This window comes from Penaeus vannamei, chromosome 2 (assembly GCF_042767895.1).
Source record: "Penaeus vannamei isolate JL-2024 chromosome 2, ASM4276789v1, whole genome shotgun sequence".
In the NCBI taxonomy this organism is placed as follows: domain Eukaryota; kingdom Metazoa; phylum Arthropoda; class Malacostraca; order Decapoda; family Penaeidae; genus Penaeus; species Penaeus vannamei.
The window spans coordinates 3,040,302-3,057,801 of NC_091550.1; the positions used below are offsets into that span (position 1 = coordinate 3,040,302).

Here is a 17,500-nt window from a genome sequence, read left to right on the forward strand (position 1 = left end):
ACAGAGCAATTTTAAATTAAAAAAAGGACCAACATTTCAGGTTAATTGGGAAAAAGATTAAAAGGAATATTTGCTGAAATGCGTTCTGCAAGTTTCTCCAGTAATTAATCACAAGAACACACAAAAACCTATGAGAAGTACGAAGTACATTGATATCAACAAATGGTACAAATGTAATAAAAAGGATAGCAAACATAAGCATTTAGAAGGGATAACGACAAACACACATCACTTTCTTTCGTATCATAGAACTCTGTATTGAAACAAATGATATACGCCACAGAAACAATACGAGGAAGCTAGAAATTACAAGAAACTAGCAAAACAAAACACAGTGTGAAAGGGAAAACCAAAACATCACAATAGCAAAATTATCTTTATCCATCATAGATGATTGACCTTCTACCAGTCAATTTGATCTTTTAACAAAATGAATATACATTCTTGTTTACGGAATGAACATTCCAACAAAATATCATTCATACACATAACTGAATTATTCCAATATATTTACATAAACACAGACATACATGAACATGACTGTCTGAGGGAAGAAAATAAAAGGCATACGAATGTCATCTTGTCACAGAATATCAACATATCAATGCATAAATATCACTTACTTCATGCTGTAACTGTAACTTAAAGAGTTCCATTTGCTACCAAGTGCAAAAATGTCAGAAACCATAAGGGTAATACACCTAAATTCTAATATACATAAAATAGTGAGCATCTTGGGAATACTGTACACAAATGTATACTAGTGAACATTCTCTAACTGACCATTTCCTCTCTGTAATATTCAGGCCCTTACCAGATTTCCAGCTTCAAAATTGGAGTTTAGCCATCTTTTTTCATTTGAATTACCAACCTAAAATAATCTTTTATAAGGTGCATTACGTACATAGTACTGGCTCATAGTTTTTGAGCTAACACATCACTGGTTATACCATCAAAAAGGATAAGGCCACCTACCATGGTAAACAATCTATTCTAAGTCAAACCAAATATAATTAAAAAATAAAAGTGAAAAACATTTAAAGAATATCTTTCAATATGATGAGGCCTTAGCATGAATTTCATGACTATACTTTTGCCCCAATTATAGAAAAACAATGCAATTCATCATCAGTGAGTGCAAATTTCACACTGAAAATCAAACTTATATGCAACCATTCACACAGCATGCATACTGTGGTGAGGCTGTTCTCAGATGATACACAGGAAAAGAGAAAATGAAGAAACTGAATAAAAGAGAATCAGCAAAAGAGAAAAAGAGAAAGAAATTATAATTCATGACTGTTTAATATTTTTGCTTATGTTTTCCTGGGATGTAATTATTTCTATATCCATCACTGATGCCGCACCAATTTTTTTTCACCACTGATACACTATTGTTCAAGAAAACTTAGCGAGAGGAAGTCATCAAAAGGGTATTCATGAATCTATACAAATTTATGCACAGTGATTAATAATACAAAAAAAATAAATAGGTGAAAACAACCTGGTGAGCAGTAATGATAGAATAAAGGTGTCTGAATTCATTTCCAGTTTGAACACAATGAACATGAAACATGATTGCCTTTATATTGCACCACCTTGCATTTATGTATTGCAACAACACACATGCTAATTCCTCAAAACATATCCCTCACTTACACTACACCCCTTTTTTTTCTTTTTTTATTACAGTCAAAAAGCCAGTGCTTTGTAGCTGATCTAAGCATCATATCTTTCTAACATAAAATCAAGAAATTCTTAATAATAATGTATCTTAAAATTATGATGCATCTCATCTGGACATGTTTCAATTCATAAAAAAATAATTCAAATTATATTCAATCCAAGAACATATTCTTTTAAAAATGCAATATGTATATTAAAAATAAATAGAAAAAAGTACAAAACAATTAAGAAAAAAATACTCATACCAAAACTCAACGTACAAAGAAACAAATGACCAACACTCACAACCACAAACACAGCATGGCAGAGATTAGCTGGATACATCACAATCAAATATGCATAAAACCTAATTCTGTTGCAGCCTGTGAATGCATTAGGTAACTGTGTGGAAAAAAAGAAACATATCCTGCTTTGTTTCTGATGTCTCTTGTTTTTTTCTATTATTAAATACATCATATCAATCCAATACAATATCTTTGCCCTCAAAGGACAGGTTCACATTGCAATCTAATTATCATATGATGGGTAATATAAGGTAGAAGTACTGACATAATGTGCTATTCTTTCCTAGGTCTTATCATTAATTACACATAACCTCAGTCCATGTTACTAATAATATATATAAATTCAGGAAGCCTTTTTCGTGTTTCAAAAAAAAGGAACAAATCACTTCCCATCATTATTCCTTCTAGTTATCACTAGCCTAAGAAGTGTACAAATTGCAGTCAGGAGAAGAAAAATAATGCAGTAAGTATAATTTCAGCAGTGTTCAACTTGCCTAGAATGATTGTCCAAAATGAACAAGCAATTCTAAACATCATCTTTATGTATATATAGAAATTATTCTCAAATGAAACTAATATTATACATATAACACAAATTTGTAACACATACAAGATTACTTTCTACTTCAGCACAATTTTTCTGTATCTCTAAAACTCATCATCTACTCTGTCATTATCAAAAACATCACCTTACCATACGTGGAGATTGATAATGATAGAATAGCAGCTAATCAATAAAAATACTATCAATAAACTGTGGAATGATGCTGATGACAGAAAAGGCAACAATGATGACAGACGTGAAAGTGATGTGGATATAAATACCGTAATAATAATGATGATGATGATGATGGTAGTCAATTCAATTAAGAGAAAAAAATATACATAATTCGAACAATATAAAATAAACTTTGCTTTTCTTGCAACTTATATTTGTAATATTAATGGTGGCTGTATTTTTTATTTTCTATTTTACAAAATAGTATTCATTTATCGATATTCACCTTTTCAATACATCTGAAACTTTCAAAATATTGAAGTCATATACAGAAGTACCTTAACAACTCAGTAGAACTCACAGTCCTGTTTATTCCATCTCCATAATATCTTTAATTTATCTTTAACACAAGTCCAAATTCACCATTTCCCCCATCAATAGCAAGTTTCTTAACAGCATTTGAAACAAAATTATCACAATGCATCAGGGAGGAAATTACTGCCTAACACAGGTGATTCCAGATGTGGCTCTTTATGGAAGAGTTAACACTAATATATGAAAAGTCTAAATTTCCACCAATAGCACTGCCTTAAAAGTCATAAAAAATAATAAACAAATAAACAAAAAATTTAATAAATACAAAAACAAGTCACTACAGTCATAAAAATAATAGCAAAAATAACATGGCTTGTAATAACAGAGATCATGACAAAAGTTGATGACGATGATGATTCAAGTAATAATAATTCTACAATAAGGATAATTATTGTCCTAATAGTTACTAAGAATACTGCTACTGTTTCTACTGATGATGAATAAAATTAATAATAATGATACAAATACTATTAGTACTACAACTAACAGAAAATCAAAACAACCAATAATAATAATAATAATAATAATAATAATAATAATGATTATAATATATAATAATAATCTATTATGTTAATATCAACTGATAATAAAAATCAATCAGGAAATTCAGCTTAATTCAAAAATTTATTTTAAGATAATATACTAATAAAAGTAATAACAATAATAACAATTATAACAATAATAATGATAATAATATCAATAAAAATTACAACAATAATAATGATAATAACAATAATAATAATATTAATAATAATACTAATAACAAATAATAACAGTATTAGCAATAGTAATAGAAAAAACAAAATAATAAAAAATAACAATAATAATAATGATAATAATAATAAAAAAAAATTATAATAATAAATAAAATAATAATAATAAAAAAATAAAACTAATAATAATAATAACTTTCATCATCATTACTACAATAGCAGTGACCATAATGATTCATTACCTTGAATAAACTCAAAATTAGCATCAATACCCAATATCACTTTGAAGTTGTTTAATACCAAGCATATTTGAATTATTCAGAACTTCACAGTGTAAATGAGGTGCAGAAAATGATGTCAGTGGAAGATAATACCCATGACCATATTTCAAATATGAATACAATGTTATACTCCTCTCCCCTACCCAATCATAGATATTGCAATGATCCATGGTCCTTTTCTCACCATAAAACCCACCAATCACTCAAAATTCACATATACAGCCTCATCTTTAGTCTTGCAGCTTTCTGCAACACTTATGTACAATACCTGTGACCAAGTGAACCAACCCCTCTGCTGGTCTAGAGATCAACATACACTGCTCACCTGAATTGTCACCAAGTATATACTTAAAACTTTGGTATGGAAACTATTTCTGCCTTACCCCTGAACAGGGGACAAATAGTTTATATAGGATTTTGTCACACTCCTACCATAGTACGCTATGCAAAACTACAACCATTCTGCACCCTGGTAACAATATCTTTGTAAGCTTGCTGTAGGATAGGTTACTCACGTCTTCCCATTAGTTTCTTTCTGAAGATAACTGTAAAAGAAAAGAAAAAAGTTTCATTTACATACTTTTCACATACCACAGTTTACAGTAAAATATAATGCTTAAATAAATTTTGAGTTGGGAAATTAATTTCTTTAAATTTTGCAGATTGTATCATCCATCACCAACCAAAATATCTGTTAAAAAATATATGCAAGGATTCTCACCTACTAATCCTATTGGCTGGAGCAGTGAGATTTCCCCCAAGTCTTCCTTTCTTGCTAGCAGGTCCCGTTGATGATGCAGATGGGGCACTTGGTGTCGGCAACACACTGCTAAGGGTTGTGCTGTCCTCCTCATCCTCTAAATCATCTTCAATGTCATAACCACTGCGTCCTCGTTTTCGGTTATTTGTTACATTATTTGAATCCTCCATCATACTACTGTCATCCTAGACAAGAAAAATATTAAATCAGTTAATAAAATCTTAAATCAGTACAAAATATTAAATTTTTTCACTAACAATCACACTTTTTTTTATCTTCCATTTCCCCTGTCAATTAGCAAATCATACTATAAGCTTTCTTCCTCTTTTCCCATGACCTATCTTGAATCTCTAATATTTCTACCTTCTCATCCAATTCCTTATTTCCTCCCTGTTTTCACTTTTTCATTTCTCTTTCTTCCTACTGTTTTTTCTTTCTTCCCTCTATCTTTCATGGATTGTTTAAACCCTTCAGTCATGGATGCATAATATCATGTCATGGATGACATACTCCATGCTGTCAGCTCAGCAAACGGAGCTCGTCTTTCTCCAATAGTAGTGACATTATTTGTTTGGCATTACTATTAGACACAGGTACTTAAAGTAAGGGAAAGCTTCACTTTTTTTTATGAAATACAAGTACAAGCTATTGAGTGCATAATGTTGTGCTTACAGTACTTAGAAATGTTATGTGTGAAGTACATAGAAATACATACAAAGCAAACCTTTTCCTTCTCCAGAAGAGCTGGTTAGCAGCTCTTTGCTACTTGAAGGTTCAATGCTACTATTTTCATAAAAGTGTTGCTAAGAATCACTATGAATTGCTGGTATTCAATCCTTTTACATTACTTTACTGCATTTTTTTTTCTATGTTTCTGTTGTTTTGTTCTTCTAAACAGGTACTACAACAGCTGACATAACAAACCAATGCAAGTAGGGTGGTGAGATTGTAATAATTCTAGGTTACTCTAAATCATATGAAATCTGAAATTAAACTTCATTATATTTTTGCTAAATGCTTTCACTACACAGGCTTGTTTTTCTTATCTACTTTTAATTTTGAAATCCACTCCACACACCCAATGGCCCTCTTATATGCTACAGGCTTTTTTTACCTTGACCTCCTTATGGACAGGCAGGTCTATGCTGCTGGATGTTGTTGTGTCCTATGTAGCATGAAAGATAAAACAAGAAAACATACCACACATCACCATCTTACTCAATAGACAATCTCTGTTAGTCTTTCTCAACCTAAACTTTCAAAACCAATGACAAAATCTAAAAGCAGATATATGTCTACAGCTATACCAGTAGTGGGGGTTTAAAAAGTTTGAAAACCACAGCCCATAACCATCTAAACCATATTTTGTTTTAAGAACAAACCTAACTAAGGTAATAGCAGGAATATTCATAGATTGAGAAGAACATCTAAAATTGATACCCTAAAGAGCATTGTATGTCCAAACTTACCTTGCTTCTGTCTTGTGGACTGTGCATTTGAGTGTTTGGTTTCAAAACGACCATTGAATTGGACACCTTTTTGGTCACTCCAGTCAGTACTTTAGTGGATCCTTTGGGTGCTGTCACCTGGAGCTCCAGCGGAAGGTACGATTTGACTAAAAAAGAAAGGTTTACACAAATTAAAAATCATTCACTTATGTATGATTTTTTTCAATTAGACAACAGACTGCAAAAATAGGACAATACCATATAAATCCTAAAGTTCACAAATTCACTGGAACAAATCTATGTAGTCATAACTCCACTCCACAGACCAAATTTATTAACCCTACACTAGTTAATAAAATTCTCACACTTCATGAAATACCTGACACTAACAAAATGTCTTGTTACTCACCATTTACAAAGTTTGGATCCTCGTGCTTTTTGAAATACATCGGAGGTATTCGGGGATCTGATGGGAATTCCTTCATTTCAAAGCTAGTAGTTTTAGATAAAATAAGACCCATTGCTAAATCACATACAGCCCATAGTTTCTGAAACAAAAAGAAAGAAAGAACATTTAGATCATTTTGAAAGTTTTCAACCTCTGATTTCAACCATGATTTCTCAATATTCATACTTATATCAACTATAACTTCAAATGTCTCATTCCAAGAATTTCCTACATATATGGCTATCACACGATTCCAAACAAATTGCATACCCCTCTGAATCACTATCATACCTGATTAGTTAGCTCATCTTCTGGTTTAACAGCATCTTTGTGGTTCTTCATCTGCTCAATCAATGCCTTGTAGAATCCAAAGCAGTAGGCATCATTCTTGGTCATTAGAGGTTCCAAGATAAACCACAGACAGGACCGAATCCGTGTCAGCTGTGACACATCACTAGGATCTGTAAATTCTGGGTGATGTGCCAACAAAGGTACTGCAAATACTAGCATGTAATCAGGCATAATGTGTGGTAGCTGACTTGATGCCTTTTCACCTGTAAATAAACAAATCAGAGAATAAAATACACCATAATTTTTAATACCAGTAATTTCACTTTCAAAACAATATTTTGTCAACTATCTTATGAGTCCTGAATAATTCTAATTGGAGTGGGAGAAAAAAAATATATATATACACAAGGAAGAAATAATGACTGAAATACTTACTTCCCCCAGACATGGTGATAGATCTGATATATTCTCTCCTCTTATTAATATCAGCAATCATGTACTGTCTTACAGCACCACGCAACTGTCTGTCAGACTCAAGACCAGCAAGGGCATAAAATCCCATAAAGTCAAGAGGCAGGCACTTATGTGGAATTCCTCTTGCTAAACCTTTGTGAAGCTTGATGGCAAACCGTTCTCTGACTTGTGGACACTCATCCTAAAAGCAAATTTCTAATATCAGTATTATCACACAAGTGACAAGCTCTTCATTTAAAAAAAAAGCACAGTTCTAGTTCAGAAAAAGTGATGGCTTATACTCCTCCACATATTGTGTATTTCATGAATAATATTCCACACATACATTTTCCAGTAATGTTTTAATCATTTGATCCAAACTCTTATGTCACAGGAACCTTATGCTTCAATACACTCAAGCTATAGTCTGAGAAAGTAAATGGAAGTTGTTCCTTCTACTGTCCAACAAAAACAGGTGTTGAACAGGTACACATCCAGCCAACTGTATGTCTTGCCAGTGGGTTAATTGTCCCTTTTAGCTACAGAAATATGTTCATAAGTACTATCATTTGAACACCACCCTAAATTGTCATTAACCATATTCTCCCCAGTTTAGAATACTTCTTGCTTACATTCATAAGGAGAGAGAGATTGTAAAACTGCTCCGAGGTAAACTGATCACCAACTCCTTTCTGTTCACAGATTTTAAGCATCGCAGCACCAGACGACAGTCTTAAATGGGCCATTTCAGATTTTCTGGAAGACACAAAAAGATATAAAGACATTGGTAAAGGTTATTAGTAATCTCCATAATTCATCTCACATTTAACATACAACTATACTTTAAACACAATGGTGCTTATACCAAGGCAAAGGAAAATGTATGTCTTCATACAATCGGAGAACTAATTTATAAAGGGGGAAAAAACTCTTCCATCAGGTTATGCAATGTTCATAACAATGGTTTTAATAAAGAACTTTAAAAGAATCTTTTGTTGAAAGAAAAAACTCTCTACCATGTTGATACTATGGTAGAAAAACCTGCAATGCACAAACTAGATTTATTGAAATTGGTGAGACAACACTTTCGGAATTGTCCTTGATTCCATCTTGAGACCTGAAGATGGTATCAAGGATGATTATGAAACTGTTATCACTTATCTCAATGAATATTTTGTTACTTAAGGCAAATAAGAGTTACAATAATAAAATATGTCAAGTAAAAATATTTCAAACTAGTTAGTTACACTGACTTTTATTAGGAAATCAGAACTGGTTGGCATTGTCTGTGTTATCTTAACTAACTTTCCAAACATCACAAACAAACCTGATCATTTTTTAACTACTTCTCATATACTGCATCACACATGTGAAAGTTCTTCTGCAATATAGTCACTGATAACTGCCATAGACTGTTTACATATATAATCTAATACTAAAATAAAATTGAGTAATGTCTGTATTCACAGCATCTATATCTCAACCTAGACAACAGAAAGAAAATACGTACACACACATACACACACACGCACCCATGCACACTCTCAATCTCTCACTGACTCACTCTCAAGCAATGCTGAAAATCACAAAACTTACAACATCTTTCCAGTCTCAAGAAGGTCACCCTTGTGGAGAATAAAGGCATTTAGCATACGGAAGGTTTTTTGGGCAGAGATAACATCAGATTTGAGGCCTAGCAACCACCGAGCCATCATCTTAATGCCCTCCATTTTGACTGATGATTCCTCTGTGAGTTCCTCTTCCTCTACCCATTCTTCTGGTTCCTCTGAGGTGACTGGGCCAGGAGTATGTGCAGGGGTTTGGTTGCGCATTAATAACTCTTTTACAATCTGAAAGCAATGAAAGCCAAATAAGAACTAACTAGAAATAACATGGGGGCAAGGAGAGAGATGGTTAGGAGAGGAGAGGAGAGGAGTGAGGGGAGAGAGGAGAGGAGTGAGGGGAGAGAGGAGAGGAGAGGAGAGGAGGGGAGAGGGGAGAGGGGAGAAGGCAGAAGATAGAAGATAGAAGGGAGGGGAGGGGAGGGGAGAGGTGATAGGAGAGGAGAGAAGAAAGGAGAGAAGAGAAAGGGGAAAGAAAAGGGGAAAAACATGAGAGGGAGAAGAGAAAGGAAAGGATAAAAGAAAGAAAGAAAGGAAAAGGGAGGAGAGAAATGACAGGGAAAAAGAGGAGAGAAATGAATGGAAAAAGAGAAAAGGAGAGAATAAGGGGAGAGAAGAGGAAGAACGAAAAAGGAGAAGTGAGAATGCTTTTCCATAAATTCTGAAATCACAATAAACCAAAATACAAGTTGACAACAAAAGGAAACTTACCTTTCTTGATACTATATTTTTAATAGGGATTAGGAATCTATCTGGCATGTTGAATGCTATGTGACCTAAAGACACGACTGAAGTTCTGAAGTGTGGAGAATCAAACGTTAACTGCTCCTTTATTTTCTGGGGGGGAAAGAAAACATTTTGTCAATCATCCAAACTCTTCTCAAGAACAACCTTCAAAAAATCAAGTAACTTGCCACAACAGTTTCTCACGGAAGTTTTGCTCACTTACCTCTAATATCTTCTCAAACACTTCATCTGCATCTGAGGTGCAATTTGTGTGAAGGCAACGTACAGCATGCTTGGCTTGCTTTGGAGTGCCTGAGCAGGCAAACTGTTGACATACTGGAATAAGTACTGATGCTAGCTCTGGGTACAGCTCACCTGAAAGAGTAAGTTGTCGTTTTAGTTACATTTTCAACATAATGCAATCACAAACCACTAAATTAATAATAGGAAACAAATGTAGTTAGACCATCAGTATAAATACCATACACATTATCAATAAACCAAAAGCACTGAAAGTAATCTTTACATAAAATAAGCCTCTTAGCTATAATGACACTCTCAAAGAAATAAATAAAGAAAAATAGAAAGAAAGAAATAAGAAATAAAAATGAAAGGAAAAAGAAAAACAAAGAAAAAATATACATACATATATATAAGGGCTTTTTCATCTAACACAAAACAGTGATCAACAGTGATCAAATGTAAATGTCAAAGGCCCAAGAAAACATAAAACACAACTTAAATATTCTCCATTCTTTACTAAAAATATTGTTAGAAGAATTAGTCCAGTAATTATCAACTTTACAAGTTATATTCAGGGATAGTCAGTGAAAACAATAAAGACGGTTGGAATCACAATGTTCATTCGAGTATGGATTTGTTGTGAAAAGGATAGTACAAGTCTCACTTACCTATTGGTTTATATTTGCCAATACATGTTAGAACTGCTAGAACTGGTGGGGAGATGGCTGTGTTTGGCACATTGAGGAGAGAAATAAGACGTGTCAAGATGTCCTGATGCAGGAAGTGTGAAGGATACACAAACGACAAAACCTGAAAGATTTTTCAAACAGATAATAAATCTGTCCTTCTCCAAAAACACATATCACCACAAAAGTTTGATAAAAATCATGCATATGGTTATCTGCTACTATCTCATACACATACAAAAACACACAGTCAAAAGATTACTTACAAACAATAACTTCAATCCCTTCTCTGTTGCAATATCAGAAGTAAGGTTGAGTGTATCCAAAATTGTTGGATCCCCATTCAGTGCACCTTCTACCATGCTAACTAAAGCCTCAAGTGCTACCCTGTCTACCATCACACTTGAAACCCGTTCTAGCAACATCTTGATAGTGTTGTAGTACAAATTGGTCATTACTGGCTGTCCTAATTTCTTTAGTATTTGGGTCTGAAATGAAGAGACACAAAATAGTCTTCTCTGCACTTCCAAACAAGACTTTTGAAGTATGTCAAATAGAGCACAGGTTTCTTATCCAGTTATTTTTTCAAGGAAAAGTAAATAAGTAGATAAAAAAAAAAAAAAAAAAAAGTAAAACAATCAGATGTATCAATGATCATCTTAAAAATCTAAACCATATATTCAAAGAAAAAATGCAGTAGTTTGTCAACTTACAACAGCATCAACACTATCTTTGCAGGATACATCGTGACTAACAACAGTTTCCATCAGTGATAACAACTGAGAATCACTATTGAGGTGTTGTGAAAACTTTCTAAGAAACTCTTGCACCTTCAGTGGATCAGGAAGGAACTTGGTGAGATGTCCCAAGCGGTATGCTATTTCACGATCCCTCTCTTCATCCTGAGGTTTCCGATGTAGCTCAATAAGCTCTGCAACATTCTTCCTTACAGCTAACTGATGTTTCTGGAGTTCTATAAAGGCCTTGGAAGCATTGTCATCAATGGTAGCATAAAGATAGAAAAGTTTCTTCATTCGATCTTCTGGAGGCAGCTGATATGGTACCAAACAAGTGTTCAGGAGACGTTCTACTAGTAATCTGAAAGAAATTAAAGTCTTAGAGATAATTTGGACCTGTGGCTACAAAATAACCAAGAGATTACATAACACTACACTTGTATGTTTGAAATTCCAATAAACAAAGAGAGCAATAGCAGGAGAGTTAAAAACACAAGGCAAATTGATAAGCTAAAAGGTACGAGAGGAGGAGGAGAAGGATGAGGATGAGGATGAGGATGAGAATGAGGATTAGGATGAGGAGGCAGAAGGAGAAAAGGAAGAGGAGGAGGAGGCGGAAGGAGAGGTGGAGGAGGAGGCGGAAGGAGAGGAGGAGGAGGAGGCAGAAGGAGAGGAGGAGGAGGAGGCGGAAGGAGAGGAGGAGGAGGAGGCGGAAGGAGAGGAGGAGGAGGAGGAGGAGGAGGAGGAGGAGGAGGAGGGCGCCGAGGGTAGTGGAGGAGGAGGAGGAGGAGGAGGAAGGAGAGGAGGAGGAGGAAGGAGAGGAGGAGGAGGAAGGAGAGGAGGAGGAGGAAGGAGAGGAAGCAGAGGAGGAAGAGGAGGAAGCAGAGCAGGGAGGAGGAGGAGGAGGAGGAAGCAGAGGAGGGAGAGGAGGAGGAAGCAGAGGAGGGAGAGGAGGAGGAGGAGGAAGCAGAGGAGGAGGAGGAGGAAGCAGAGGAGGAAGAGGAGGAGGAAGAAGGAGAGGAGGAGGAGGAAGGAGAAGAGGAGAGAAGGAGGAGGAGAGGAGGGAGAAGGAGAGGAGGAAGGAGAAGAGGAGAGGAGGAGGTGGAGAAAGTAGGAGAGGAGGAGGAAGCAGAGGAGGAGGAGGAGGGAGAGGAGGAGCAGGAGGAAGGAGAGGAGGAGCAGGAGGAAGGAGAGGAGGAGCAGCAGGAAGGAGAGGAGGAGCAGGAGGAAGGAGAGGAGGAGCAGGAGGAAGGAGAGGAGGAGCAGGAGGAAGGAGAGGAGGAGGAGGACGAAGGAGAGGAGGAGCAGGAGGAAGGAGAGGAGGAGGTGGAGGGGGAAGGGGAGGAGGAGGAGGAAGGAGAGGAGGAGGAGGAAGAAGGAGAGGAGGAGCAGGAGGAAGGAGAGGAGGAGGAGGAGGAAGGAGAGGAGGAGGAAGAAGGAGAGGAAGAGGAGGAGGAGGAGGAAGGAGAGGAAGAGGAAGAGGAAGAGGAAGAGGAAGCAGAAGAGGAGGAAGGAGGAAGCAGAGGAGGAAGAGGAGGAGGAAGCAGAAGAGGAAGAAGGAGGAAGCAGAGCAGGGAGGAGGAGGAGGAGGAGGAGGAGGAGGGAGAGGAGGAGGAAGCAGAGGAGGAAGAGGAGGAGGAAGGAGAGGAGGAGGAGGAGGAAGGAGAGGAGGAGCAGGAGGAAGGAGAGGAGGAGGAGGAGGAAGGAGAGGAGGAGGAGGAGGAAGAGGAGGAGGAAGAGGAGGAGGAGGAGGAGGAGGAGGAGGAGGAAGGAGAGGAGGAGGAGGAGGAGGAAGGAGAGGAGGAGGAGGAGGAGGAAGCAGAGGAGGAGGAGGAGGAAGCAGAGGAGGAAGAGGAGGAGGAAGCAGAGCAGGGAGAGGAGGGAGAGGAGGAGGAGGATTAATAATGAAGGCAATAACTACTGATGATGACAATGACGATCATCATCCTTCTAGTATAAGCAGTATTTCTAGCTTTCATATAAATAATATTACACGTCATCAAAATTCATAATAATTCTCATTCCTTTCAACATCCTTCTTACCTATCGTCCATGCTTGTCATATAATATCCATGAAGAATCTTGTCTTTGATCCACGTTACAGCATGACGTGTTGCCGGTGGAACATCTGGACTATTCAGGTGTTTCTTGTAAATCATTGCCAATCCACACATTGCTTCTTTTCTAATCTTGAACTGATATAAAAAAATAGATTTAGTTTCAAAAAGAAAATAAGAAGCATTACTCTTTGCAACAGAAGACATTATCATTTCATAAATCACAACCAATAACGTGTATGAGTGATATGTAACTGGACAAAATACATAAATGGATATACAATACAAAATATAAATATAAAATATATGTATCACAGCAAGATATCCATAAAAAATGTGGTCACATTTCCTTGTGTATAAAAAGGTTTCTAAAACAGGAACTTTCCAATTGAATATTTTTCAATAATAATTACCTTTTTATCTAGTGTTCTCTCTTTAACAAAATTAAGAAGGTCTTCACTGTCAGAGACAATGCTAAAATCTTTCTTTGCAGTTGTAACAATGGCCATTACAACCTCATACCTGAAAAAGAATACCTGTATGTAAATTTTGTACATCTATTTATATCCTGTATAAGATCATTAAAGTCAAACATTGAAGCATGTCAACATTTAGTATTTAGAACAATAATAATAATAATAATAATAATAATAATAATAATAATAATAATAATAATAATAAATAACCATAACAGTAACAAATAACAAAAAATAGCAGCAGCCATATAAAATTACTCCCTTACTTGAATATTTTCCTCTTAGAAACAAGAACAAACTCAACTTCAATACGACAGCCTTCAAAAACCACTCACCTTACACTCTCTTCTGAGTCGTGTTGTCTTAACTTTAATGTGTCTGTGATGTCTTTGCGTAGGAGTGGATGATTCAGTAAGAAGTGCATAGAATACTGTACACATTTTGTTCTTATTTTTATGCTAATATCATTAAATCTGTAAAAAAGGAAAAGAAACAACTTATGTCAATAAAAGTACAAGAACATATACATGTACTTATATCAATATCGTGGCTAAGTTACCCTATGCAACTTATATTCTAAACGATGCTTCAAAATAAAAATTACATCTACACATCTTTACAAAAGCAGCATCTCATTATAAATGCATTTGATGCTTTCACAATTCTATTTGATTTTGGGTAGCAATTGCTACACTCTCACTGAAGGAAATTTTACTCGTACCTTCCCAAGAAAGCTGTCCATAGTTGCTTATGGTTAAGTGCCAGTGTCGAGTCCTTCTCAGAAAACATGCGAGCCAACAAGGAGACAGAGCCATACCGTTCCTCTTCATCAGAACTCTTCAGTTTAAACTCCAACTAAAATCATAAATGGGGACTCAGACATTTATTTCTAGTCAACAGGACTGATAATTTACTAGATAAATATGAACATTTTCACCTTTACTTTTTTTTCAGGAGTATATATTGCTATTTCTGTCTTATTCATGAAGATCAAAATATATATTCATAATCAAGCTTCATAAAGTATGAATACACAGAATTCTCTGAAATAGCAAAATGAAATATTTATAAAACTAACATCACATTCCTAAACCATAAAGAGGATATACACACCTGTGGCAAAACTGCAAGTAGCACTGATGGGCAAATGTGATTCAGTTCATATATGAGATCATAAACTTTCTGAGAGATGGTCAAAGTCTTCTCTTCCCGACCTAATATGAGCACATGGTTGAAGAACTGCAAAAGTTTCTCACAGTTAATAAATGATAGCAGCATATGCATAACAACATATAGAATCAATTACAACTTACTTCCAAATATCTATATATCACAAAAAAAGGAAAAAACTACTTACAGCTTGAATGTAGGGCTCAAGTGTGTCAGAACACTTAACCACCAGGTCTTTGGCCAACTGATAAGCGTTCTTCCTTTGTGATTTAGCTGGCTCTAAGACATTTGATAAAATAATATCCAGCAAATCATTGGAGACAACATCGCTTTCATTGATAAGCGGACACAGGACGTCTAGCATAAAAGACTTAACTTTTCCACTGTGTTCATCACTGTCAAAAGAATTTTTTGTAAGCATAAATAAAAAGAAAAAGTAAGACCATATCTGTGAATTCAAAATTCAGTTTAAAAAATCATAGGATACAAAAACAAATATGCCAACCACAATACTTACTTGACTATATTGAACATAAGTTTGAAAAGTTTGCAGAAGATTTCTTGGCAATCTTCCAGCTCAAAGCACATGTTGAATGATTTAACATATGCTAAGTTTTCAAGAAGGTAAAAGTAGCGCTTAAAGGCAGGGTCCTTTGGGTCTTTCAATCCTCCCAGTTGTTTGATCAGGAACATGAAGAGGGTCTGACAAGATATTCTAAATTACTACTATTTCATCACAAAGACGACAATCAAATAAACAGTTATCTTGGTTAACAAAACAGGTTTTGGTTCACAGACAGGCAAAATGGTCAAGGTAACTAAATTCTAAAGGTAAAAGTAAATAATTATAAAGCAAATTACTTACCTTGTTACTTGTTTATTTACCTCAGCTATTGTTTTTATCAAGTATGAGTATTTTTTTCAGAATAAGACAAAAGAAAAAAATACATATACATGATGGCATCTGCCAACACCTACCCCCCACCCGTCCCACCCCCTCACCCCCCAAAAAAAACATACATAATATATATATATATATATATATATATATATATATATATATATATATATATACATATATATATATATATATATATATATAATAATACTAATCATATACAATTTCATTTGATACCTTCCAGAAAACTGGCTCACCTTTACTTGACCAGGGTCCTTATAGGGTGCTTCTGGTGCATACACTCTTAAAACGTCTGCAATACAGCATGCTATGAGCAGCTGGACATCACGACTTGGATATGACAAGAAGAAATCATCTGCAATGTGCATAGCAAGTGGAACATACTCCTGCAAAGGAAAAGAAAAGAAAATATGTTTAACTGCAATTGCAAGATAAATAAATTTCAAGATCAAGTTCAACCTCTAAATATTAACCCCTATGATCCACATAAATTGGTTTGAGGGGTGGATGAGGTGTACATGCCCCCATGAGAAAATTTGGGTGTGAGTTGGGGCGTCACAAATTTGCCTTCATGAACATTTCAGCTAAAGGTCAGGGTGACAGGAATTATTTGCCATGAGTGCATCAAGCTCTTGGAGAGCAATGAGACTCATTTGCGTTTAAGAAGGGGCCTTTGCATTATTTCCATAGGTAAACGAGTGTGGAATGTACAATCCATGGGCTATGACTGGGTAAGCACCAGCTCTCGAGAGAAGAACATTTCCATGTATTTCACGAATCAGGCTGTATTACAGAGAACTGAATATTACGAAAAATCTTATAAATGACACAAATATCAAAATTTTACATGTTGTTATTATTACTCCACTGTGTTATGGACTATATAGAGAGATGACATGGAGTCTGTGAAAGGAAAAGTCTATCATCATCTGGATAAAGCAAAACAAATGACAAATATAGACAGAATGAGAAAAAATGACATTAAAAAGGGGGAGTCATGGAATTTTGTCACCACAAAAACTAGAAGCTGTGCACTCCTTCCAGTGGCTGCTCAAGCAAGCCTAATGCCTGTATTTTGGGCCACATGATGGCAGTGAAGCATCCGGATTAACCCAATGCCCCCGGACAAATGTTGCATTCACTTTAGTATTGTCTTGTTAAATGTCTCTGCACACAGATGGCTCTGTCAGTGCTTAGCCATAAAGGAGTCAATTAGTAGATCTTGTGACCTCACCTTTCTTTGATTTAGGGGGAAAAGTTTTTTTTACTAATACTATTGCTGTTGATAGTGTTTTTTTTTTTTTTTGCAAACATTGTAATTACTATATTGCAATTGACATTACAAACAGCAGTGTTAATTACTAGAAAATATAACAAAATCAAGGAAAAGGGTAAACAGGTGAAACA

At 35.4% G+C, this 17,500-nt stretch overlaps 1 protein-coding gene across 3 annotated transcripts in view; it reads right to left on the minus strand.

Moving 5' to 3' along the window:
* Nucleotides 1-17,500, minus strand: part of pds5 (cohesin associated factor B pds5) — a 69,490-nt gene that overhangs the window by 28,829 nt on the left and 23,161 nt on the right. For all 3 annotated transcript variants that reach the window (XM_070128514.1, XM_070128520.1, XM_070128524.1), the window contains exons 3-23: nt 16,330-16,479; nt 15,692-15,876; nt 15,362-15,569; nt 15,118-15,243; nt 14,726-14,859; nt 14,340-14,477; nt 13,942-14,050; nt 13,515-13,666; nt 11,448-11,832; nt 11,001-11,222; nt 10,717-10,858; nt 10,029-10,180; nt 9,791-9,916; nt 9,054-9,307; nt 8,090-8,213; nt 7,440-7,659; nt 7,005-7,267; nt 6,675-6,813; nt 6,287-6,432; nt 4,779-5,002; nt 4,573-4,602 (exon numbers count right to left, since the gene is read on the minus strand). In XM_070128514.1, coding sequence (XP_069984615.1) covers nt 4,573-4,602; nt 4,779-5,002; nt 6,287-6,432; nt 6,675-6,813; nt 7,005-7,267; nt 7,440-7,659; nt 8,090-8,213; nt 9,054-9,307; nt 9,791-9,916; nt 10,029-10,180; nt 10,717-10,858; nt 11,001-11,222; nt 11,448-11,832; nt 13,515-13,666; nt 13,942-14,050; nt 14,340-14,477; nt 14,726-14,859; nt 15,118-15,243; nt 15,362-15,569; nt 15,692-15,876; nt 16,330-16,479 — 3,629 coding nt within the window. The remainder of the gene's footprint in view (nt 1-4,572; nt 4,603-4,778; nt 5,003-6,286; nt 6,433-6,674; nt 6,814-7,004; nt 7,268-7,439; nt 7,660-8,089; nt 8,214-9,053; nt 9,308-9,790; nt 9,917-10,028; nt 10,181-10,716; nt 10,859-11,000; nt 11,223-11,447; nt 11,833-13,514; nt 13,667-13,941; nt 14,051-14,339; nt 14,478-14,725; nt 14,860-15,117; nt 15,244-15,361; nt 15,570-15,691; nt 15,877-16,329; nt 16,480-17,500) is intronic.